This window comes from Tympanuchus pallidicinctus, unplaced genomic scaffold (assembly GCF_026119805.1).
Source record: "Tympanuchus pallidicinctus isolate F22 unplaced genomic scaffold, pur_lepc_1.0 scaffold7, whole genome shotgun sequence".
NCBI lineage: Eukaryota > Metazoa > Chordata > Aves > Galliformes > Phasianidae > Tympanuchus > Tympanuchus pallidicinctus.
This window is the reverse complement of record NW_026294791.1, coordinates 24,330,362-24,354,986: the sequence shown is the minus strand read 5'-3', so window position 1 is coordinate 24,354,986 and position 24,625 is coordinate 24,330,362. Positions and strand designations below refer to the sequence as shown.

At 44.7% G+C, this 24,625-nt stretch overlaps 1 protein-coding gene across 8 annotated transcripts; it reads right to left on the bottom strand.

The window, feature by feature from the left end:
* Positions 1 to 36: 36 nt before the first annotated feature.
* Positions 37 to 21,314, bottom strand: KLHL20 (kelch like family member 20). Of its 8 annotated transcripts, none has more exons than XM_052665535.1 (12): positions 21,232 to 21,314; positions 20,011 to 20,057; positions 14,176 to 14,749; positions 10,722 to 10,880; positions 9,828 to 9,922; positions 8,638 to 8,753; positions 8,083 to 8,266; positions 6,835 to 6,978; positions 6,526 to 6,659; positions 5,806 to 6,014; positions 4,055 to 4,161; positions 37 to 1,949 (listed from the first exon to the last, which is right to left on the bottom strand). In XM_052665535.1, the coding sequence occupies exons 2-12, from the start codon at positions 20,031 to 20,033 to the stop codon at positions 1,865 to 1,867; spliced, it is 1,830 nt and encodes a 609-aa protein (XP_052521495.1). In that variant the 5' UTR covers positions 20,034 to 20,057; positions 21,232 to 21,314; the 3' UTR covers positions 37 to 1,864. The 8 variants fall into 8 exon arrangements, with proteins under 8 accessions (XP_052521495.1, XP_052521492.1, XP_052521494.1 ...); XM_052665532.1 differs by having other exon boundaries at positions 20,011 to 20,251; positions 21,232 to 21,313; XM_052665534.1 differs by having other exon boundaries at positions 20,011 to 20,062; positions 21,232 to 21,311.
* Between the last annotated feature and the right edge of the window lie 3,311 nt (positions 21,315 to 24,625).

Below are 24,625 nucleotides of genomic sequence, written 5' to 3'. Positions count from 1 at the left end.
AATCCACTGCTTTCAACCAAAGGAACAAACAAAGAATAGCATAGAAGAAATTTATTAAGATAGCACTATTTATACAAGTTACTCATGCTAGAAAAAAGCATAAATGATAAATGTAAACATTTGTTTACAGAATACTTGTTTTCCTTGTAAAGGTGCAAATGATCTTCATATGTAAACGTAAGAATACCAACCTTTAGGGGAAAAGGAACTTTTAAAAAAACTTTTAATGACCCATTTATTACTGTAGTGTAGCTTCTACTATATTCAAGCACATTAAAATGCTGTTACATAAATCAAACGATGGAGATCAGAACTCAAGATGTCAGCACTGCCTTCATCTCAAGAATTCACAGTCCTTTTAAAATCAGATTTAATAAGGTCCAAAGTTAAATCAGGTGCAACAGGTCTTCTCAGTACAGACAGTACTTACAGTACAGACAAACGTATCAGAACCTTTGAGTCCACAGTGCCTCCTTCCTCTCTCCCTACCCTGGGTACCTCTGCACTCACCAAAACATGACAGTAATTCACAGTGCCAGCAAACAGTCCCTCCCTTCCAAACTTCCACGATTTCAGACCTTTTCCTGCTCTAGCCAAGAACAGAGAAAGTGCATTTTAAACGAATCATCGAAAGGGAGTGCACCACCTCATCGTGGTCAGTGTTTTACAACAGGAGTTCTAGAGACACAGATGAGAGGCAGGAGGGCAGCTAAGGTGATGCTGGTCTAAGCATTTCACAGCAGGAGTTGACTCGACTGCGGGTCTGCCATTCTAACAAGAACCTGAGAGGTGAGTGTTGATCTAGGCTAGCCAGAATTAACAGATGATACCTGCCTACCAGCTTCAGAGAAGAAGTGGTTGCCTGCTGAATATATGAGACTTATTTAAATAAGCAACAGCTAGTTGTTTCTAGGTTCATATACAGAGGAGGTGAGGGACAAAAGCTGAACTTTTGTACCATACACTGTACAGTAAAAAGGCATCATATGAAATCCTTTTCACTCTCACCTTCTTTTATGGCCTTTCACTGATTCAGTCGATAGATGAGAGTTCCAGTTCTACTTCTTGCCTCCAGCAAGACTGAAAAGACACTCAGGGTACCCATAGCTCTTCCATACTCTGAGACCCAACTACATACCACCAGGGTTGGAACCACAACAGCTTGCAGGACGTAGCCCTGCCCTAACCATCAACTCATTAAAACTCAAATTGCACACGCACATATACATATATATAAAATACATATATATGCACACATATATATGTATATAAAAAGCTGGAATCAGCGCTGTGAGCAATGCAAAGAAAAGACGTAATACAAATTAAATGAAAAAATAAATATACTCTGTGCACAGGAAAGCTTCTGTGCAAAGGTGGCACCTTGCAGGTCAAGTACTTTTATCTTTTTTGAAGCTCTCTGTAAATAAGGCAAAAGCAATGTTTTTCTATCACCTTCCTCTTTCACCCACCAACACAGCTGCCACATCCAATGCTCACAGCAGGAGGGAAAGGCAGGAAACTCTCCTTGCCAGACTCCCATTGTAGCTTGTAGTCTGTGCATTGGCATTGTTTATGCTATGGTGAATTGTACAGTTTGGTTTATTCAAAATTGTAGACTAGTTAGAAAAAAAATATGGACATAAGCAACACTTCTACTTTTGTCCAGTGATTCCCTGGAGTCTGGCAATGTGGTCTCCCATTGGGCACACTCTCACAGAAGTCATAATTCCATAGAAAGAACCAACGGCAAAGAGTTACATCAGGTCTAGACCGTCCATACGAGAGCCGCAAAGAGTCCAGTGTCAACAAGTCTCTTCAGTTGATCTAGGAATGGGAACCAGGGGGTCTCCCTCTCTCTTGGTGCTTACCATATATGGGATTCACAGTGTGTCATTTTGATAACACCCACTCCTCCTCCCAGCCGCCGGTAGTTCATCCCTCCGTACAACCTGCAAAGAGAAGGCTTCAGTAGGCACACTGCTCCAGCTCTCTCATTAAACCACCATGGGAATGATCAAATCAGCCTTTGTAAGCATGGATACGCCACTGTTAACACCTGCTTAAAGTGGGCTGTGACAAGTTAGAGGCAGAGCAGCTGCCTTTTTACAGACTTCCAAGGTAAACACTTGTATTTGCTCATGCCTTTCTCCCTCTAAACAGAAACTGCTTGTTTGGCCACGATGGTTTCCTGTTATTTCAGTAATCACTTGCTTTCTCCCTGCCTGGCTGTGGGAAAGATAAAAAAAAAAAAAAAAAAAAAAAAATTTCACAGGCTGTAGCTGACCTTGGGCTACATTTTGGATAGCACTGGATCAAGGACAGATTTGCTGTTTGCAAACCAACTAATTTTTATTTTATTTTATTTTTTTTACATTTCTAATACCCTATACATTCAGCTGATCCAACCAAGATGTAACACATCCCAAGCACCATCTGCTTCTCTAAGATATGTTACTGAAATGGTGCCTGCGTTTCATATGGAAATCTGATCCCTACAGACTCCAGGATCCTACTCACTTCAGCTGCATAATTCTCTGTGCTGCTGAAGTCTGCTGGCAGAAACAGGAGAAGCAAGTTCTTCAAACAACTCTTACCAATGCAATCTGGGATTAAGTGATATCAGAAGAATTTCTTAGTCGAGCTACACAAAAAAAGCCCTTCATAGAACAAAAAGTTCAACAAAGAAAAGGAAGACCAGATGATGATCAGCTGTTCTGAATTAAGTGGGGGGGCCTCTCAGCTTATACCTTGAACAACCTCCAAAAGTCCTGCAAATGCTGGCCTAGACAGTAACTCCTAGCTCAAAATATCTTGTTATCGTTACAGCCATTGAAAGTACCCGAAAACCATTCAGCTAAGAGAAAGTACATATTCCTCTCTGCTCAGGTGGGTTTTCTCAGCAGTTCTACAAGCACTGACCATGGCTCAGCAGACAAGAGGAAGATCCCCCATTGCTCCTTATGACAGCTCGTCTCAGCAGAAAGGGATTAATCTACTAGTATTACTAAGCCAAAAGGAATAAGGACATTAATTGCTTTCTATTCCCCTCTACTCCCTCCAGATTACTAAAGCAGCAAGACCGAAACTTTAATTAGATTTGGGAATAAATATAATTGCTTTTAAGTGTATTTAAGACTAGAAAAGAAGTAAGAAATACAACTCCTCAGTATACATTTTCAATCAATTTTGTGTTTTGTCTTGTGAATCAGATGAAAATCTTCTAATTGCTGTCTTACAGACTTAAAGGGAGAAGAACATCACATGCTCAAAGTGTTCTGCCTCAAATCCTCCAGAAAAATGTGGAGCTCAGAACCTCAGCTTGAAAGCCAAAAATAAGTAGGCTGGTTTCTACACCATGACTAAGGGTTTCTATACCTTCTAAGGGTCAGCTCGTTTTTACCAAGAAGCAGAGCAGACTCAGCCCAAAATAAACACAAGAGGCAGATGTCTTTCAGCGTGGCTCACACTTTCAAGTTCAGAAGTGGCACTTAAAACAAGTTATGTTTTGGAATAACATTGTCCTTGCTACCTGGCATGCTTGCTACGTTGCCTATTTTCTTTTGATCTCGAAAACCTACCTAGACTTGGTTTTCCAAGCACAAACTTGCAAGAAAGTGTTTCTTAACTAGTTGTGGGTATGGGAGTGCAGTAGGTAAATAACACTGGCGTATTACCAGCTTCAACTTCCATTCATATTTAAACAGAGAAGTCATTTTGTCATGGAAGCTTTTGCAGTCAGGCAGCAGCGCTGTAGCAATACAAGCCCACCACAAAGGTTAGTGAGCACCTTTTTGTATAACTACTGCTCAGTACTGGACCATGTTTCAAGCATAACAGGGAAGGCAGCCACACAAAGTTCCTGTGCCTTCCCAATTTTTCAAAATATGATCCTCACACAGCTTCATGCTAACCAGGAATTTACAGCATGAAATTTATGCTGGCTGCTGCACCAAGCTGTATGTCACGGTTCTAATTTGCTGGGACAGCTCCAGCTGGGTGACAGCAGCTACATCTGGAGATTGCTGTTTGACTGTTTCACAAACTTATCAGTTACCTCCATGTGTTAGCATCTGGATCAAACACCTCAATGGTCTTCAAGTACGTTGTGCCATCAAACCCTCCCACGGCCATTAGCTGTCCATTCACCACTGCAAGGCCAACCTGTAAAACAACCATCACAGCAGCTGCTTAGCTACTTGCTGAAAAGGCATGTCCTGAAAGCATACCCCGAAAATAACGATTGAAATAAATATTAATAAAAGGTTTAGCAGCTGTGTTTGGAGAAAGGCAAGCAGCAATGGAATTTTCTAGGGGGAAAAAAAGTACAAAACAGCCTAAAATGCATTTAACTAGGGCAGACTGGTATAAGATGCCACACAATCCAAGTGCTGGGTTTCAAATAACACGACATGAAAAGCTGAATATGTATCCCAAAGCAGAGATATCACAGTAAAAGCACAAAGTTCCCAAGGTGACAATAAGAGCTAGAACTGCTTCAATGTTTGTAGATATATCAGAGCATAAGTCTTTATCAGCCAATGCATATCACGTCCTAGATGAGACTCCCTGACAAATTACAACATGTACTCCAGAACATCTAGCAACCTATAGCCTGCAATGACAGCTTAAACTGGAGAACCATATGTAAGCCTACACAGCCTGCTCCTCCCAGGCTGTGGCTTGGAACATCTGTAAACAGCTTGGCCTCCAGCCTTTCTACTTTATCCTTCTGCAGAAGCACAAGAATTACAAAAACCTCAAACAGTTCTGTGGTTTAAGCAGATCACTTCCAGTGAAAACAAAGCAGTATAGCAGCAAAGATAAGAACACAATGTAATACAGTCCTCATTTTGGTTTTGAAGTACTTAGCACAACTTAGGAGGGCTGCACATGCAGCTGCATCTGTTGAGGAACTTCTAAATAGTGCAAACAAAGAATTCATGAAGAGTCAATGCTTAATTGGTAGCTGGAAAGGACAGTGTTGAACAGTGTACTAAATGTTTTGAGGAAGGAAATACATATTTTCTGCTCCCCAAACCAGTACTTACTCAAGTCATGATTCACACTTGCCTCAGCACACACTGAAATACTAACATGCAGACAGAATGAATCCACGCTTTGCTTTACTATGTAATTCAGCATCCAATGATAAATATTCATAACATTTGCATCTGCCTAAACATGATGACTACTTAAAACGCCACGTTAATCTTTTGTTCGCATGCCTACAGAAAGCAGGAAGATTAGAAGTTGATGAAAACATGCTGTCATTCTCCATACCCACAGGATTTGTGGAAGAGAGGCAACATCTGAAAGCCCCAAAACCCCATTCCCACACACATCTAGGCAGCGAAAGCGCTTAGCTCTAAGTTAGTATCTACATACAATTGCTCAGTTTTCCAGCTCTTTTTTCTGTGCAGGTAGGATTGTTCACCTCCTAACTCACCCAAAGTGCAAGATGAGACCCAGGTGCTGATTTTAATACTGTTCTCTAATCCTGTCACACACCAAATAATACATGTTCAGAAGAAGCTGAAGACCTCCTCAGTTTATCTCCTCAGTGTAAAGGACCGAAACTATTTTAAAAAGACCTTCAAACAACTGGATGCCCTGCCACGACACAACTACCACTTCATTCTTGAGTCTTACTAAAGAGCATAACCCCTGGGCAAACATTTACCTCTCTGTTTCTATTCTAAAAGATACAGATGAGGCAAGAGGGAAATCTCACTCGATAGTGCTCTATCCCCTACTCTCACCATGTGATGACAGATAGCACAAGCAAGCAAACCAAGCCAAACTCACTCCGCTACGTCTGGATGTCATGGCCACGACAGGAGACCACTGGTTGGTTCGAGGGTTGTATCTCTCAGCACTACTAAGCTCCGTCGTATCATCTCTGCCTCCCACAGCATATATCATGTCTTGGTACACTGCACAGCCCAGGTGCTTCCTCCTCGTCCCCATGGGTGCAATCGTATGCCAGCGGTTCTCCTGAGGATTGTATCGTTCCACTGCAGAAGAAATGATATATTGTTGGCAACAGGGTTGGCAAGCAGTGGAGATCAGCACTTTTATATCAGCACCCAAAGCGTTGCTCAATCTGTAAAGATAGTGCAGTGTCCACACAAGAAAAACAGGATGTACTGGTTTGTTCTGTCACTCTCATGCTTTCCTTCCATAGAGAGCTTGCTTTTCTCTCCCATCTCCAATCCTATGCAGTCAATCAATCAGATAAAGCACCTTCACTCAAGAATGAGTTGGCTACAAAATTATCACCGTTACCATGCCAAATGCAGCATCTAATGGGAAAAACTATATGTGCACACACACACAGAGGTAACGGTGGTTCACAGGCTCATATATTTACCATATGTGAATTACCATATAGCAAAATCCCATCTGAAGGAGAAAACATGCAGCTAACCGGTCACCAAGATACTCAGCTGCCACCTGGAGACCTTAAAGACAACAAACAGGATCATGACAAATGCTGACAGCAATGAGGGACAACAAAAGGCATACCTGTATTGAGAGGAGAAGTTCCATCAGAGCCTCCCACTGCATAGAGAAAGCCCCCTAAAACAGCCACTGCAACTCCCAGGCGCCTGGTGCTCATGGAAGCCACTCGAGTCCATTTGTTTTCTTTGGGATCATACCTGGCAGAAGAATAAACATCAAAGCTCACAAAAATGTCAACATTCTCACAAAGGGGGGTAAGAAAGGCTGATCTTATTCTCCCCAAAGAAAAATCCCCATGGGATTTGTTTGTTTACCTCCTCCCACGCTCCCTTTTCTTTTTCCTTTTAATTTTGTTTTTAAAAACTTAGGTACCTTTCCACAATGTTGAGGCAAGAGACACCATCCTGGCCACCCACTGCATAAAGGTAGCCCCCAAGAACTGCTACTCCAACACTGGTCCTGCAGGTGCTGGTGGGGGCCACATCACTGCTCCATTGATTGGTCTTTGGATCGTACCTAGAAAAACAGTGCAAGTTGCTTATCTATGCTTCAGACTTTCCCAAGTTTGGAAACTTCTGAAGCAGTAAAATTCACCCATCTTGAGTCTGAACTGCAACACAGCTATTTATAAGTAGAATAAATAATTCCAAAATTATGCAATGCACACAGCACATGTAATTGCAGGGATGTTCAAACTGCAGTGCAGATGATTCAAACTGAAGATCAAAGGTTGAGGTCTGTAAGAAAGCACATTACCAGGGACTGGCTGACATGTGCTAACTTGCATCTGTGCAAAGAGCAGCAGTCAGTTACTCTGCTGGATATACTCTGCAGTTCATACAAGCCAGCACTGGACCTGCTCTTACTGATAAAGACAAAGGAACCAGACTAACTTGGAAACCCAGCGGTGATGAACAACGGTGTGTAGCAGAAAAGTGCAAGATGTGGGAGACATAAGACCACAATGTGAGAAGCTGGCAGTATGCAAAGAGACAGCGAAAAGAAGGGGAGGAATATTTGTATAGCTCGTTGGATTTGGTAAAGGGAAGAGATTTGGAGTGCATGAGTCATGTGGCTTGGAGGCAGGCAGATTGCAATATACTGCTCCCAGAAACATGAAGCTTGACACAGCTTGTTCGACTTGTGTCTTTCACAGGCCTAAAAGTGACCTATTTTCCTTCTTCTATGTGTTTGTAAGGTTCCTTAATTCTGTAGTTACCACTCTGCATGAAATTCCAGGATGCTTTCCCTCACTATTGAAGTAATGCATACTGCAACCTCAACCTTCCTTAACAACACTAGAAACAAACCAGCAACTGCAAAGCTAACCAGGATCACACTCCTCCCACCAATTACAACCAGACCCACCTCTTCATGATTCTTCCTTTTACCAAAGGCTATGTCTTGTTCCATTAAACCAAGAGTAAATACACAAGCTGGATGTGTGAAGACCTAGTTTAGCAGTAAACCAGTACATATTGAAGTAGATAGCAAGTAATAAAAATTTCAGTTTTCCAGCAGGAAAGCAAACAAACAAAAAATAGCTGGCAAGATGAAGCTAGCACCCAAGTTTAAGAACTCAGAGTTAGTATTCAGCATGTTGGCCTTACGGACACCTACCTTTCTACACTGTTCAGGTAAGAGGAACCATCGTGGCCTCCCACTGCATACAGAAGGTCATCCAGAACACTGACACCAACGCCACAGCGCCTTTTGCTCATGGAAGCCACCATCCTCCACTCATTGGTTTGAGGGTCATACCGTTCCACGCTGGAGATCGCATCCCCGCTACACCAGCCCCCCACTGTTGGGACCAAAGGCAAGAAATAGTGTCACAGTAACACACCAAGCACACATAGTGCACACGTGCCTGCTACAAATAACCCCTCTGCACTTCAGCAGCCTTAACCCACTAGCTTCATCTCTCAGAGTTCATCGTTCTGAGGATTACAATAGAAGGCAGAATTTGATTTTCAAGAGGATTAACCTACACTTGGAAGTAACGTCACCACCAAAGAGATGACACAAGCGAGGAAGTGCAAGCTGACTCAAATCTCCAAGTATTAACACACAGGTCATTCGGAAAGATGGTGACAAGATTCTGTTTAAAAGAAAACTATCACCAGCAAAACGGATTTGAATCTCCTGAGTTGAGCCAGCAGGAGCTGTACACACCTGCAAAGAGCACCTCTCCACAACGGATGGGTTTGCGTGGTCTAGTCCTCGGTCCTTGCATCAGCGGTCGCTCTTGGGGTAGCAGGAGATAGTTTTTGGCTTCATCCACTAAATCCCTGCACAAGACGGGAAAATATTAATTCCCAAAGTTCACTTGAAACTGGCCAAAGGAAAAAGCATGAATCAAAACTGGTGGGAAGAGCAGTCAGCAAGCGTTGGGCACTTCAGTTATTTGCAAACCACAGAAGTGCATGAATAGATGCAGTTAAAACATGCACTGTCACCAAAATCCTCATCAGTTTTTTTACAAGTCACTTAGACAGTGACAGCAATAGCCCTGCATCAATTTTTGACTGGTGGTAGTATCAGATACTACTAGCTGCAATGACTAATTAAAAAATGGTGATGAGATTTCTTGGGCTAATTGTATTAAAAAAACAAAACAAAACAAAACCAGTTTGCTTCAAGTTAAAACTTAAGCATCAATGGTTTTACCTTGGAACAAAACAGGAATTGAAAAGCACATAAATACATAATACCTGCATGACCAATAGATGGAGATAGTATCTTTCTGATGAATATTTTCTCCTTGAGCTCTGGCCAGCTCACACTGTCCATCCATTAATGACTTATCATCTGGTCTAATCCTAACATACCAAGCCCTTGAATAAAATAAAACACAAAAAAAAATCCTCCTCTCCTCTACGAGTGTGGAATTCGGTGTACGAGTGCTTACTCAGGAGAAAAACAGTTTAGCCTAACCCCTGAACTTTTCCACATTAGGCACAACAAGGAAAAACAGATAATGCACAACTCCACAAGAATTAGAAAGGTGTGACTTATGTCACAAGAGAAGGAAGTGGCAGCTTCCTTCCAGTAGCAATGCAGGAAAGAGACTACATCTGGAATCTGTTCAGCTATCATGTTTTGCATACAGCAAATACTTCAAGTCATATTGAGATTCACAGAAAAAAAACCTTTAAAAGAATGTGATTCCTCTCGGGCATGCTACCAATATTATGCAAAGAAACAACATGTCGTCTTGCATTTCTTCTCCTTGTTGCAAAAGAACAAGTTGGGAGAGATATTGCCTGTTCACTACTAACAAACAAGCAGTTTCAGAGAATAGATGTCAGTAAGGCTCCCTAATAGAATGAAATCCCATTCTGTAGTTGAGCAAGGAGATTTACCGGCATTCCTCATCGCTCTTAATAAGAGGATCAGAGCCCACTGTGCCCACAAGAAACTTGGGACTCAGCAGTGGCAGGCGAACGTGCTGGAGGACCTGCAACAGAGAACAGAACAGCACTGTGGATAAGCTGTAAATCCCCAAACAAAGAAATTGTGGAAAAAAAAAAATACTGGCTAATAATGATAACAAGCACAAGCAGGTACAGACAGAGGGACCTGAAAAGATGTACAGTTTTAATGCCATTAATAAGAGCTAACTTGAGCATAGCAGCATTTCTTTCTTTGCTTTTAAACAATTTTCAGAAGCTTTCCTAAGTATAGTTGCATTAAATATCTGTATTTCCAAAGAAACACCAGGGTAGGCACTCACTTCTTTTGATCAAAAAGCCTGAGACTTCAGAGGCTTTCCAGCTGACAGCTTTGTCAGAATGGGTGCTTCTCTGTGAAATGGCTTGGCTCAGATGAAACACTGCATTTCAACAAAACTATTCTGACAAGCTCCAGTATAAGATCCTGATGGCTGAGGCATAAATCAAACAGCAGAGCTTAAAGATGCACCTCAAATGAAGACGACCTTTTCCTTACCCACTGTTTTTTGCACAACACTCAAAGCAATCCAGGCCACCGTGCCTGGATAGACCACTGAAACAATCTAGTTTGGCAAGCCCTACCTGGAAACAAATCAATAAAGCCCCTATTAGAAGGTCTGGTGGCTGCATCTTTCAGCCTAGATGAAAGGAAAATGCCAACCTTCTAACACAGGAGGAAGACAAAACTATTGCGGAGCTGCATGCACTCAGAACCGACACACTGCTGTTGCATTGCCCTATTTAGTCCTCATTGCTCTTCTCTTGGATAAAAGGAGCCTTGAATGTCACTGTGCTCATTATTACCTGTGGCAGCTGGGGTCTTCTTTCCTGAATGCTGTATTTCACCCAGGCCATCACTGCGTTGAACACCTGCTCTTCACTGCGAACATTTAACTCGTCGCTGGATATGATGTCTATGAGCTGATTGGCAGGAAGCAGCATGAACTCCTCGCTCTCCATTACCTGGTTAAATAGAAAACACAAATGAGGATAGTGGCCAAAGCACCAGAACCATTCCCACTTCTGTTTCTCGGTGCAACTCTAAAGGACAGGTGGCCCACTTGAAGTAGAGCCCAATGGACTGATCCAGCAAAGGCTCAGCTACCCATCACTATCTTGCCATCAACACATGACAGGCTGGCTGCAAAATGCAGAACCAAAAACACACCAAAGATACATAAAAGAGTTTCCATAAGATAGTTTTAAAGGATTAAGTCACAGAACACATTAGTCAGGTTTCAGAACTCAGAAAGAATAAGACATGCCTTTACAATCAGCCTTCCTGCTTGCCCTGTGTAACTTATAAAGCAACACCAGAATAGAGAGGATCTATCCTCAAGCAATCCAAAGCAGAAAACAAATAAGAAGTCTCAGAGACAAGCTACCAAGAGCTGAATGCCTGTTTGTGGCAGAACAGAAAATATTTCTGGACAAAGAGATTTGATCGTCTCTCACTTGTTTTCAATATCTGCAAAGAGCACGTGCAGGTCCAAAGGCTCTTAAGAGGGAATCAGAGCTTCTGAAGACCCTAAAGACTCATCCCTTGTGAAACTCAAGCTGCTGACAGTCTGCCAGCACGTGAATTCCTTCAGCACCCAAGATAGTGACCAGCTCCTCAGGAGGCCTCAGCTGCTCCCAGCACACAGCCCTGAACACAGCGCTGCTGCAGGCTGCTAGCAAAGAGTTTTCCTTGACACCCAACAGTTCAGCTTCCCCACAAGCACTCCCAGCCCACAGCCAGTCATCTGAGCGGTTCACTGACATAAAACAACTGAATATCAGCTTGTCCATGTAATTTACAACCATGTTAGAACTACTTGACTTATGCGATGGTCTGCAGCATTAATGAAACAAGATCCTGTGCTCATAATAACTCTCTTATGTTAACAACAATTACACCTGCAGATAGAGTAAGCACCTGAGTCTATTGCTATGAAGTACAGCTTGTTCATCCCTACGTGGATTTTTTCCCCTTCACAAAAGGTGTGAAAGAGCAAACAAAAATACAAAGGCTGCTCTTGTAGAGTCATTTCACATCTCACACACAAGATTCACTGGGGGTTCGAGGCAAGAAATTGAATTAAGGGGAATAAAAAACTTGGGAAAACATTCTACTAAGAAGCTGACGATGTAATGCAGCAATATATACATATAACAATTAGTAGAAGTAGAGGTTAGCACAGCAGAGGACACGAAACAATTCACTCTGCATTTGAAGTAACTGCATGGGCTGGCTTGATGCCTAGTGCTTAATATTTGACACTGCCATTCAGGAAATTCCCATCTCATGTTTCTCCTTGTCAGTTCGGAGGAACAGTGACCGTATATAGGAGTACAAGTTTTCTACCAGTTACCTCCCTCCCTTTGGTAAGGGATCAACACTCTCTGGATGGAAAGTAATGGCAGTGCAGAACACGGGCCCAGCAAGGAGCACCATTAATGCTGGCTGCAGAGAAAGAGCAGAAAGAAAATGGGAGATCATTAGGGATGAAGAGCAGCTGAACTCTTGGATACTGAATGGGACATCAAAAACTGTCCAGGCCAAACAAACAGCGAGCTAATCTATGTGGTTTAGTTAACTCAATTATAATTTGCATCATCTTTAAAGAACAGAGTGTTTTCTAGAGACCAAAACTCCTGCCTGTGTGTGCTTTCACAGGGAAAACTAACACAGAAAGCCATCTCTGAGGGACTGTGAAAGAAAAGAACCCCACGGCAGGCGGCTCTCGACAGCCAGCTGCAAGCATTAACACCAAAACATTCAGATACAAAAGCCTTATGCTGTCAAGAAGTTATTTAGAGGCTTGTAAGCATGCCCTACTTGTGTAATAAGAAGAAGAACGCAGCTCTAACCATTAAAACCACCAAGTACTGAAAATAAACAACCATCTGGTTACCATCCTGCTCGCAAGGAAAAACTGCAGAGGAATAGAAATGTAGAGCAAGCACACAGCACATGACACAGCTAAATGTAGGGCTTTGAATGCAGAGCTTTTGGGAAATCACCGAGTTCTAGAAAATAACAAGCTCTTAAGTAGCAAATTCTGTCTTCATGGCTAGGGAAGTCATATTTAATTGCAACTTTTGGAATAAGCTGATATAATGTGTCTACAGTCAGATATCAAGTATTGTCTTCAAGGTGTCCAACAGTCAAGTTCAACCATGTTTGCTCCTCCTCATAATTTTCTTAAGTACTACCTGACTGAAATTAATACAGTTCCAATCTGCTTCCTGCAGGGAAAACAAGAGTGTGCAGGCTGCAATCAATCACACACTGCCACTTTTCTGGGGAACCTGAATTAGCAACACTACTCCATCGTGGAGTTACCACTGCCTTTGGAAAGGATCCACCTATGGAGCAGGTGGAAAAAAGAAGTCTCTCTGCAGCAGGCTACCTGTCCCAGTGGATAGAAGAGCAGTTTCTAGAAATGGCAAGAGAAATCCCCCTGCCAGGGGAACACATCTTCATGCTGAGAGCACCCCTAGAAAGCAGCTGCTTCCAACACACTTAAATTCTTACCCTTCCAACAAGGGCTCAGGAAAGATACCACTTAAAAATGTTGGGCTCTCTTCAGCATCCAAGTGTAAGAATGAAGTAAAGACCCACTCTTCTCTGGGTATTGCTTGGGGAATCCTTTATTATGCTGATCCTTCCCTGAGCTGGCAGCTGGAACCCCAAAAAAAATTTCTATGGAGAATTTGAAATGCAAGAAGAGACTTGAGTGTATGAAGGTCAGACACAAAATACCACATGTGAATTCCATTCCACATCTAGCTATCCAGCTTCTGCTGAATAATAAATGCAAAACCCTGGTTCTGCTATAGCAAGGGATTTGAAGACTTCACTTGACACAGCCATATGCTCACCCAGCTCCCTCATACTCCCAAGCCCTACACTCAGCAGATTTCTATTTCTCATATATTATCCTCACGTTAAGACTCTTCTCCCCTCCAATCATATATCTTGCAGCACACCCTAGTGCAGCTACATCAGCAGCAACATCAAACACCACCTATGTATGTGGCCCTGCCTTCCATGCAGCATTCAACACAGAACTCCAAGAGAGGAAATGCCACAGATCATACTTATGATGTACAGAACAACGGTGAAACACTGCCCCGCAGGTGCTCTCTTCCCCCTGCTGAGGCCAGTATCCACTTCTATCAGCAGAACTGAGGGCAGGGTTTGAGAAGAAGCACAAAGAAAGAGTAAATCACAGCTCTCTAAAACCACAGTTCCAGCAGAGGGGCTTCTTACCTCCTGGAAATTATGCTGGGTGAACTTGTCAGCAATCCTCAGCAGTTCACGGCACGAGTGAGTGTCAGCAAAAGCTCGGATGCCCAGGCAATTGGAAGGGTCCAACTGTCTCTTAAGGAACTCGCAGCAGGCCTCCTGGATCTCAGCCAGCTGGAGAAGGCAAGCAGCTGGCAACAAGGTCTGGACATTTCCCTCTTCCACAGTAATCTGAGAGGTGTAGGCAAAGTCAATGAGCAGTTCCATGGCCCTTTCGTCGATGTCTCTGATCACCACTTCTGTCTGCCGACTCTCTGCCAGCTCCCCAGTGAACATGGCTCGGAAGTACGGGCTGCAGGCGGACAGGATCACCCTGTGAGCATAGATCTTCTTGGCACCTACCACCAACACCACATCACACAACTCCCGGTGCTTCCGGAGAAGATTGATGACTTCCAGAGTCTGTCGAGGGTGCTTGTCGGAGATGTAAGGCATACGAGCAGGCTGCGGCACCCCTTCTGGCAGCTTGTTAGGATCTCCCAGTGTGCATCGGCTGGTCACATCCATTCCGGTCTCCCCTGGTCGAGTACTGGTACACCTGCAGCAGGGGAAGCCAAAAAGACGATGGTCAACAACTCATCCATCACCAGCTGTCAGCCAAAGCTCGACGCTTCACACCAATCACACAGGCAAAAGCTGCCCAGAGCTCCACGTGAGAATGTGAATATAACATGATCACGTGCAAAAAGAACCAGTCTCAAACCGAAGTCTACTTAGAAATAAACAAATGCCAGCTTGCAACAGGCTTATATCTGTTTTTATATGCTTTTTATGACACGCCAGTGACGTCCAACCACATGAACACATTTATTAACTGAACCTAATGACTGCCTCACATGGTAGAGAAATATTATCACCATTTCACGGACTCAAAGCAAAGAAGGTTATCCAATTTGTCCACTGTCACTTGAGTTTTGTCAGTGCTGGAGACTGATTTCTGCTGCAAATAATTGCACTCACACAATTTAACCAAACTTCTCTATTCTTCTGCCTCCATATTCAATAGGGGTGTCCATTACTGATACCGGAACACACCCAGCTGTCCTGAGGATTTCAGTAGCTTCAGATGGCCTGCAAGATACCATGCAAGCAGGATTAAGAGACCAATCAATATTGGAAGTACCAGAAGTATTCACAACCACCATCCTACCAAAACAGGAAGAAAATAGTGCTCTGAACACACAAAATGACATCTCAGTTATCTGAATCTTTGCCTCATGCCATGTTTGCAATTACTGAAAAGGATGCAACAGCACCACTGACCTATCTGAAATTCAGACCTATCTGCTCTGAAAATAAAGCAAACAAAGGAAACTATTGCCTCTTCCACTTAGAAGAAAAGAAAAACACTTCACTGGGAGCAAATGAAACACACTGTGTGCAGAATCAGACTGCTGACAGCTATGAATAATCAGTGAGTATGCTGGCTGTCAGAGATAGATTGAGAGAGCCAATACATCCATTCCTAGCTCCTCTGGTACATTGGCATTTGGGAGTTATCACTACCTCACTCTGCTCATATTAAGAGCAAAAGAAGAGACAGCTTTGCCATTGCTCAGTGCCTTTTGCAGCATGCTTGGAGGAATTAAAAAAATAACTCACATCCACTGCTCTCATTATTATGTCAAGTGCATTTTCTAACCACAAGCAAACCAGCCTCTTTGCAGCAGTTCCAATTACTTGCATCCCAGACTGTTTTCCCATTCCCCCCACACTCTCTCCTTGATCATGGCATTCAGCTGCTTCAGACCATTACCTCTCCCTCCTATCTCTGTTACACAGATTCAGCTGGGTCTCCCTCTGCACTTTGCTCCTGTTCAGCCTCTGCACTTGAAATGCCTTGCTTGTTTGCTTTTTAAATATATATTTTTAATATATCCATTGCTGTTCTCCTTTCCTGACACCTCTGACAAATCCTTCTGCTGTTACACTGCCTCCCTCTCCCCTCCACCCACTCATGTCCCTCACAACCCAAATTCACTTTGCGGTGTTCCAAAGCTCTGCAAAGTTCCTTCCAAACAATGCAGGTAAACACTCCTCACAGCATCAAAAGTGAACTAAGTTCAATGGTACCCTCACAGAAATCTCAAGAAACCTTAGCTAGAGATGAATTTACCAAATTGGCTTTCTCTGATAGTCCCAAGCAGCTAATATCAGACAGTAAGTAATTTAATCCCTCTACCAAGGGATGGAGGAAGGCAGTGACAAAGCCCCTCAGTATAGAGGCCAGCTCGCACTAAGCATGCCGCATGGATTTCATTGTGCTAAGGCCCGATTTGGGCAGCAGTTCCCCATTCCTTGCCAGGCTAGAATAGGCTTTTCTCCCCAAATCTGACTGCTGAGATCTTTAATTGAAAAGGAAGCTGGTTATTAAGAACCTCAGGCATTCCTGCACTGTTCTCATCCTCATTTATCTGAGCGTGCCTATTGTATCCAGCCTCCCTTCTTCAAGAAAAAAAAAAAGGGGGGGCTGGTTAATGATTAAAGAGAACTGAATGGCTGGAAGAAAAAAAAAAATAAAAGAATAATAAGCAAATTAGCATTCCTGATTCATCCATAACTTACCTCTAGGTAATGCAGAAGCAAGTGATCAATGGGCTTGGGAATTTCCATACTGGATCAAGACAGGTGCTTGACGTTAAGCACCGTGGGCTGCTGCTGTGCACAGGCATGGAATTAAAAGGACACCGACAGCCTGTGTCTCCACAAGGATAATAATTTCACTGCATTATGCATATATATGCATAGAGAATGAAACGGTGACTCAGTAGCTTAGAGGTGCGAAAGACAGAAAGCAGCATTTGATTCTCACATGCTAGGCTAGCTGCCACCCCCCCAGCGCATTCACAGCTAAGAGCTGCTCCCAAATACACGGGGCGATTAAAAAGAGCTGAGGATTGAGGAGGAAATGTGTGCGTGAGGATAAAAAATTGGTGCTCAGCTACGCAGATATGCTGGGATTAGCCTCCATCAAAATGCAGGGCTGAGGAAACCAGCAAACACAATGCGATTAAGAAAGGGCTGACAAAGGATGGGTTTCCGTAGCACACTGCTGAGAAGTACAAATGGAAACACAGGCAGTCTGCCACACTAAGTCAGCAAGATATACAGGCAGTGCTACCTCCATTTTATTCATCTACGCCACTTCCCAAAACTTCCGCTGTTAACACGGGCACCCGTGAGACTTTCACCCTTACAGCAACACAGCCACAGTGAAAAAGTTCAAAATATACCCAAGAATAATATCTAACAAAAACACTTCCAGAAAACATCACTGAGCTCCTTAACTTTAAGGTCAGGGTGGCCTGTGTTTTTTTTGGTGTCACATTATGTATGTTTGAGGATGAGATCACAAGAAAGCTTTAATATAATGCAGAAGAAAATAACTGATGGGACCTATGGCCCACAGAACAGAACATGAAACAGGCTGAAAGCATCAGCTGAAATCACTCATTGCTCTAATGGATTTCAGGAGCAAAGGATTTTAGTAGCAAATGGAGATGATAAATCAAACCAGTAGCGATTTCTGTCAATGCCTAGCTTGCAATTCTATGCATAAAGTCATACAGAATTACTAGGACAAAGCCCTTTGATTTAGTTGGTGATGTTGCGTTAGACCAAGTAGATGGAAATGCTTTATTGCAGCAACTAAAACTCTGTGAATTAAAGATTTAATAATTACTAAAAAAACACCACTGACTCCTTTTCTTACAGAGACAGCAAGGCTTAGGAAAACACTCTCACAGAGGTAGTGTTAAGCAAACAAGCACATAAACCTGACTGCGTTATTATTTTATATTGCTTAAAGTGAGAGCAGCAGTGATCTGGTACACAAGTCCCTATTTACACCTAGTTACACTTTCACTCACCAAACTCAGAGAACTCTCGGTTTCACCAGGAATGAGGATGCCAAAGCACAGGAAGCTCATTGCTGGAGTCTTCCTCCCAACCTTTTTGTAGCTTGTCTTGGGCAACAGCCGTGCCCACGCTTGAGAGCTGCTCCAGTCCTCATGCACTGCTTGAGCTATGTACAAGCACATCACTGCCTGACCACCAACTTGCTGTGTTGGCTTCCTGGCTTAACTCCAGCCCTTCTGCATAGCTACAGACTTGCCTGATGATGACAGGACTCCTGGCTGACCCCCAGCCACCATATCTGCTCTGCCCTCCTTACTTTGGTGCTGTAGAAATACACCCTTCATCAGTAAGGACTCCTCTGCCTCGCTGATGCCTTCAGCAGAAGTTTTCTCTTGCTGCTCTCCGACAGGGAGAACAGCCTGACCCAACTATCACTTCATTACTAATGCAAAACAAATCCTGCTTGTGACGGAGAGAATGCTCTGATGTTCAATCTTGACAAGAATAGCTGCAGTTTTTTTTCCCCATTCAAATCACCCTCCCCATCCTCTGAACGCTGTACAAATTTTGTACCAACTCACCATGTCAACTAATGCATCTGGGCAGTAGGGTTAGCTCAGAAGTAATGACCACGTTAGCACGTCAAACAAGCCAACCACCTCTGCACTGGCTTGCCATAGAGGGAAGGAAAATAAAAGGTACTGGAAGGTCTGGTCTCTATGAGTTGTTGAAGAAGCCTGAAGCTCCAGGGTCATCACCACAACAGAAAACCTCTGCTGCTTCAGCCTGGTGCTGCTGCTCACTCTTAGGTCTAGCCCAGCCTGAGTGGCAGACAGAACTCCTGCCATGGCAAACTGAAGACACAAACCCACTGAACACCTAACAATCCCTGCATTGCCATTCTCTGCCTTGGAGATGGAAGAGAGCTGTCTACTCCTTCACATGTCACTCAGAAAAAAGGAGTAAGAGCTGTAAGAGCCACAGGTTAACTCATTTCTGCCCCAAAACCACACTGCTCACCTTGGCAAAACAAACAAACAAAAAAACCTGATTAACATAACATGGCCCCAGAGATGCCCATATCATGGACCAAGGTTTACTCGTTAGCTTAATTGAAGCATCGTGCTGATGCTTACAGAATTACCCCTAGCAAAGTTTCCCAACTTTTAACACCTTGGAGTACAGACAGACTAGGCTGTTTGCATGAGTTCTCTCTACTTCCTTTGGAAAAAAAAAAATAATCAGGCATCTCTGCTTCCACACAGCTTGCATGCAGAAATACAGCTGCTGTTAAGGTTTGCCTTGGCACATTTAACAGTGAACAGCAACCAGAGCAATCCTGTTTGCCTACATGTCATCATGCTGATTTACTGGGACAATTCTTTTCCTGTCTATAACAGAACATTTCTGATATAGCCACAGCAAGCACTCCCCTGAATTAAACTTCAGCTGCATCTTCAGCTCATTAGAACTGAGGCAGCTGGCATCCATAATTAGAAGAGGAAATCTCCTTTTCATCTAAGGCCTTACCCCATCAGAGGAGCTAAACTCCTTTAGTCAAGAGAAAAGTAATGCCTCTCAGAAATCAATTTTATTCCCAGACTGTTTATTTCACATTATCAGAACAAAAAAGTAATTAAATACTGGATTTTAAGATATAGTAAAAGTGAGGAGGGGCAGAAGAGAACGTAAAATTACAATAAATTGTCTTCCAAACTCTTCTCCTAACAGCACATCCACTTCCAGACATCTGGTCATGTAAATACTGAGAACTAAACACACAGAAGCAAGGACTAAAGATAAACGCTTACACTCTAACTCTCCTATCCAGATCTTTTTTTAAAAGCAGAAGAGGTTTCATGGTCTAAGAACTTTTGAAACCAACTCACCACAGGATTTATTTACAGGAGGTTAAAAGGAGACAAGTGGTTTTCATCTTACCTGCGCATTGGCTTTCCGTCCATGCACCACGAAGAGAAACCTTCACCCTACACTTCAGAACCCGATCCGAAGGAAGAAAAAGAAGAAAAACAGTGATGCTGTGAAACAAGAGCCTTCCTTCCTCTCTTCAGTCTGACTCTGCAACAGCGGAGCTGACCAAATCCACATCCTAATATGCCTTCAAGCTCTAATCCAGCTATAAAATTTGCAGCCTGGATTAACGATGTCTCAACTGCAGAGGCTAAAGCAGACGGAAATATAAACATCATTAAAAGTCATTTCACCACAGCTGCATAACAATTTGTTAGGCAAATGGAAGACATGGATCAAAGGATGCTGTCTGTCTGCTTGCCTGCCTATCGGAACCCTTAGGATTGTTCGACCAAAGGAACAAAATGCCTTGAGTGATAGGAGTGGGGCTCTGCCTTGCTGTGCAGCAGGGACTGAAGGCAGGCTGGCAAGTAAGGCACAGCACAGCGCTGACTTCAAGTTTAAAGAGGGTAGATTTAGGTTGGATATAAGGAAAAAGTCTTTTACAGGGAGGGCGGTGAGGCACTGGCACAGGTTGCCTAGTGGTGTGGTTGGTGCTCCGTCCATGGAGACTGTCAAGGTGAGGCTGGATCAGGCCCTGGGCAGCCCGATGGAGCTGTGGTGTCCCTGTTCGCTGCAGAGGAGTTGGACTAATGGCCTTTAAGGGTCCCTTCCGACCCTAAGGATTCTGTGACTTCTTGTCACAGGAGAGCATCCTGCATTCAAACTGACGTCCCCAGGCTTCCTGCATTCAGACACCCGGTGGGGAGCGGTGAAAGTATAGGAAAGGCGACGATGGGAGTGAGACCGAATAACTCTTAAAGAAAATAAAACAAAACGAAACAAAAGCCTTTCTCACACGATCGAAACACTCAGCTGGAGCCCCGCATCCCAAACCTATAGGGCAGAACTTTGGGCTGAAGTTGCAAAATGGCTCCAGCTGCTCCTGCCTACGTGATCCTGCCCCCTCCCCGCCGAGCCGAGCCCCGGGCACGCCGCGCTCCGACCCGCCGCCTCTCCCCGCTGCCTCCTCCTCCTCCTGGCAGCGGGGCACGGCCCACCGCGGCCGAGCCATTCTCAGGCCTACGCATTTCAGTAAGGATCAAAGGAGGGCTCAGGCCGAGCTGCGCGGGACTCACCGCACGGCCGGCACCCGCACCGCGCTCGCTCTCTCACTGCCGCGGGACGCACCTTCGCTCCGAGCCCGGCCCGCCACCGGCCCTCCTCCGCGGCAGGAAGCGGACGGCCCCGCGAACCGCCGACAGCCCCTTCCGGCCCGGCCCACGACCGCCCCGCGCCGTGCCGCGGCTCCGCCCCGCCGTGCCGGCCCCCTCGGGCCTGGGGCTGGCTGTGTAATAGAGGTGCTGAGGCGTACGGCGAGCCCCGAAGTGATGACGTGGGGAATTTTTCAGTAAATCACATCATGCGAGTCCAAGCACTGCCTTGTTCTCACCCTACATCAAATCCCCTCGAGGCACCGTTGTCTCGTTCCGTTTTCCCAGCAGCCCGCTCAATGCCACGCTCTTTGGCACGGCTGTCTATGAGGTTGTTTTGGAAACGAGTCCCGTTGTCTGGCTCGGTTCTTTCAGGGGTGCCGTGTCAGCACAAGACTCGCTTTTCAAGGCCGTTCCTGGCGGTGGCACGAGGCTCAGGACGTGTTTCCATCCGTCCCGTGGTTGCTTCCACCATTTTAAGCACGTGGACCTTGCCGTGGTGTGATTTAATCCACCAGGCCTCTCTGTATTTACATTTCAGCCATCGTCCTTCATACCTAAGAGGCTTTAATCACTTGTCTTGCCTGAAGGCAGCGCACTTCACATGCGTGGAAAACCTGTGCGATAGCATCCATGGTCAAGTCCACCCCTCTATCCCAAGTCCATCAATATGTTGTATCTCATCCTTGAAGGTATGAGGTGTTACATGCCCTCCAAGGTATAGATAATTCACCCTTATGTTGCCAGTGCAGATAAACCCAAGCCACTTCAATCCTGGCTGCCTGATCCACCTGCTGGTTGTTTTTGATGTCCTTCAGTGGTATGACTTGTGGTTATGTGGACATTTACGTGACATGCTTTTACAACCCAGGCAGCAATATCTTTCCACAGTGCTGCAGCCCGGATGGGTTTGCCTCTACACTGCCAGCTGTTGATGTGGAGTCCTCAGTACAGGAGAGATGTGGACCTATTGGAGTGCATCCAAAGGAGAGCCACAAAAATGACCCAAGAAGTAGAACACCTCTCCTATGAGGACAGGCTGAGAGCTGGGGCTGTTCAGCATGGAGAGGATAAGGCTCCAGGGAGACCTGAGAGCAGCCTGTCAGTATCTATAGGGGCCGTAAGAAAGATGGGACGGACTCTTTAGCAGGGTCTGCTGTGATGGGAGAAGGGGAAATGCTTTCAAAGTAAAAGAGGGGAGGTTTTGATTGGATATAAGAGGAAGATTTTCTAATAGGGGTGGTGAGGCACTGGTACAGGTTGCCTAGAGAAGTGGTGGATGCCCCATCTCTGGAGACACCCAAGGTCAGACTGGACAGGGCTCTGAGCACCTGATGGAGATGCAGGTGCAGCTCACCTCTAGCACAGCTAATGCCCTCAAGTACTGGATACCTCCCTCCATGGTAGCACACTTGACTAGGTGACATACAATATCTTTCTTGAAGGGATGCCTTTCCTTCATGTCTGACAAGAGTTGCCCCCATAGAGCGAAGGCTTGTGTCCATTTTCCAATCACTTTGTCAGTGCCCCCTTCCCTAGTAAGGGACTTGACTGCCCTCTAATTCCAGACTGCCGGTCCCATTTTCACAGCATCGGAGCAGGCAGGTGACTTGGAGAAAGAAATCTCTCCTGTGGGAGATGGGACAAGCAACTTAGGAAGAGTACAAAGATGTTGCTAAGATATGCAGAAAGGAAATTAGAACCACAAAAGCCCAGCTAGAACTTAATCTGGCAGCTGTTGTAAGAGATAAAAAAAAATATGTTTTTGTGAATACATTAACTATAAAAGGAGAGCCAAAGTGAGTCTCCATCCTTTATTAGATGTGGTGGGGATCATTACCACCAAGGATGAGGAAAAGGCTGAGGTACTCAATGCCTTTTTTGCTTCTGTCTCTAATAGTCAGGCCAGTTATTGTCAGCATACTCTACTTCCTAACCTAGAAGTCTGGGATGGGAAGAATAAATGCTCCATAATTCAGTAGGAAACAGCTGGAAACCTACTACTCAATCTGGACTATCACAGGCCCTTGATGCAGATGGCATCCACCTGAGAGCACTGAGGGAGCTGGCGGAGGTGATTGCCAATATGCTTTCCATCATTTATCGGTAGTACTGGTCAAATGAGGAGGTCCCAGACAACTGGAGACTTGTCAGTACGATGCCCATCTACAAAAGGATTCAAAGAAGGATCTGGGGAACTACAAGTCTGTCAGCCTGACCTTGGTGTTGAGGAAGGTTAAGGAGCAGGTCATCTTGAGTGATCACACAGCATGTGTGAGACAACCAGATCAGGCTCAGCGAGCACAGGTTCATGAAAAGTAGGTTCCTTGACCAACCTCATCTCCTTCTATGACCAGGTGACCAGCCTGATGGATGAGGGAAAGGCTACTGATGCAGTCTACGTGGACTTTAGCAAAGCCTTTGACACTGTTTCCCACAGCATTCTCCTAGAGAAGCTGGCAGCCCATGGCTTGGATGGGTACACTCTTTGCTGGGTAAAGAACTGCCTAGATGTTGGGACCCAGAGAGCAGCAGTGAATGGAGTTAAATCCAGCTGGCAACTGGTCAAAAGTGGTGGGGAACAGCCAAAGGAACAGGAATGTGTCAATCTGGAGAAGAGGAACTTCAGGGAGACCTTGTTGCTCTCTCCAGCTGCCCGGGGAGGTGGTGGAGTCACCACCCCCGGAGGCACTCAAGAACCGTGGAGATGTGATACTGAGGGATGTGTTTAGTGTTGGGAATGGGTTGGGGTTGGCCCTGATGACCCGAGATGTCTTTTCCAACCTTACTGACTCTGTGATTCTCTAAAAGGTCACAGGCTAGAGCAATTTCTTGTTGAAGCATTCTGAAGCGCTGTGGTGCATAATGCTGAAGAGTCCCCAGATACAGGACCTGCAGGATGTCCACTGAGCATCAGTATCGCACATAGGCACCTGCCACAGAAGACCAATACGCTCCCATAGAGAAGTGGCAGCTGCTCAAGGGAACCACAGACTCTCCACAGCACCAGGCAGTCCATCAGCATCAGATCCAGCCCCCAGTAAACATAGATCTGTGTACGTACCATTTCCCATCCGCAGGCCCTTTGCTGGACTCTCACCAGTAGCTCTATGTCTCTCTTGTACTGGTGAACCCCCAAGTGGACACAGCACTCCAGGTGTGGTTTCACCAGTTCTGGGAAGGATCGCCTCCCTTGAGCTGTTGTCAATATGTGCCTAAAGCAGCCCAGGTAACCAACAGTCTTCTTTGGGGCAAGAGTTCATTGCTGACTCATGGCCAACTTAGGGTCCACCAAAGCCCCAAAGAAATTTTTTGCCAGGCTGGGTGACCCCTGGGTTGTTCCTGCCACGTTCAGGACTTTGCAGTTTTCC

Coding starts and splice junctions, on each gene's coding strand:
- KLHL20 (XM_052665535.1), bottom strand. CDS start 20,033: ATGGACGGAAAGCCAATGCGCAG. Junction 14,750..20,010: donor GACGGAAAGCCAATGCGCAG/GTAAGATGAAAA, acceptor CCCCTGCTGCAG/GTGTACCAGTACTCGACCAG. Junction 9,923..10,721: donor GAAGACCCCAGCTGCCACAG/GTAATAATGAGC, acceptor TCTCTGTTGCAG/GTCCTCCAGCACGTTCGCCT.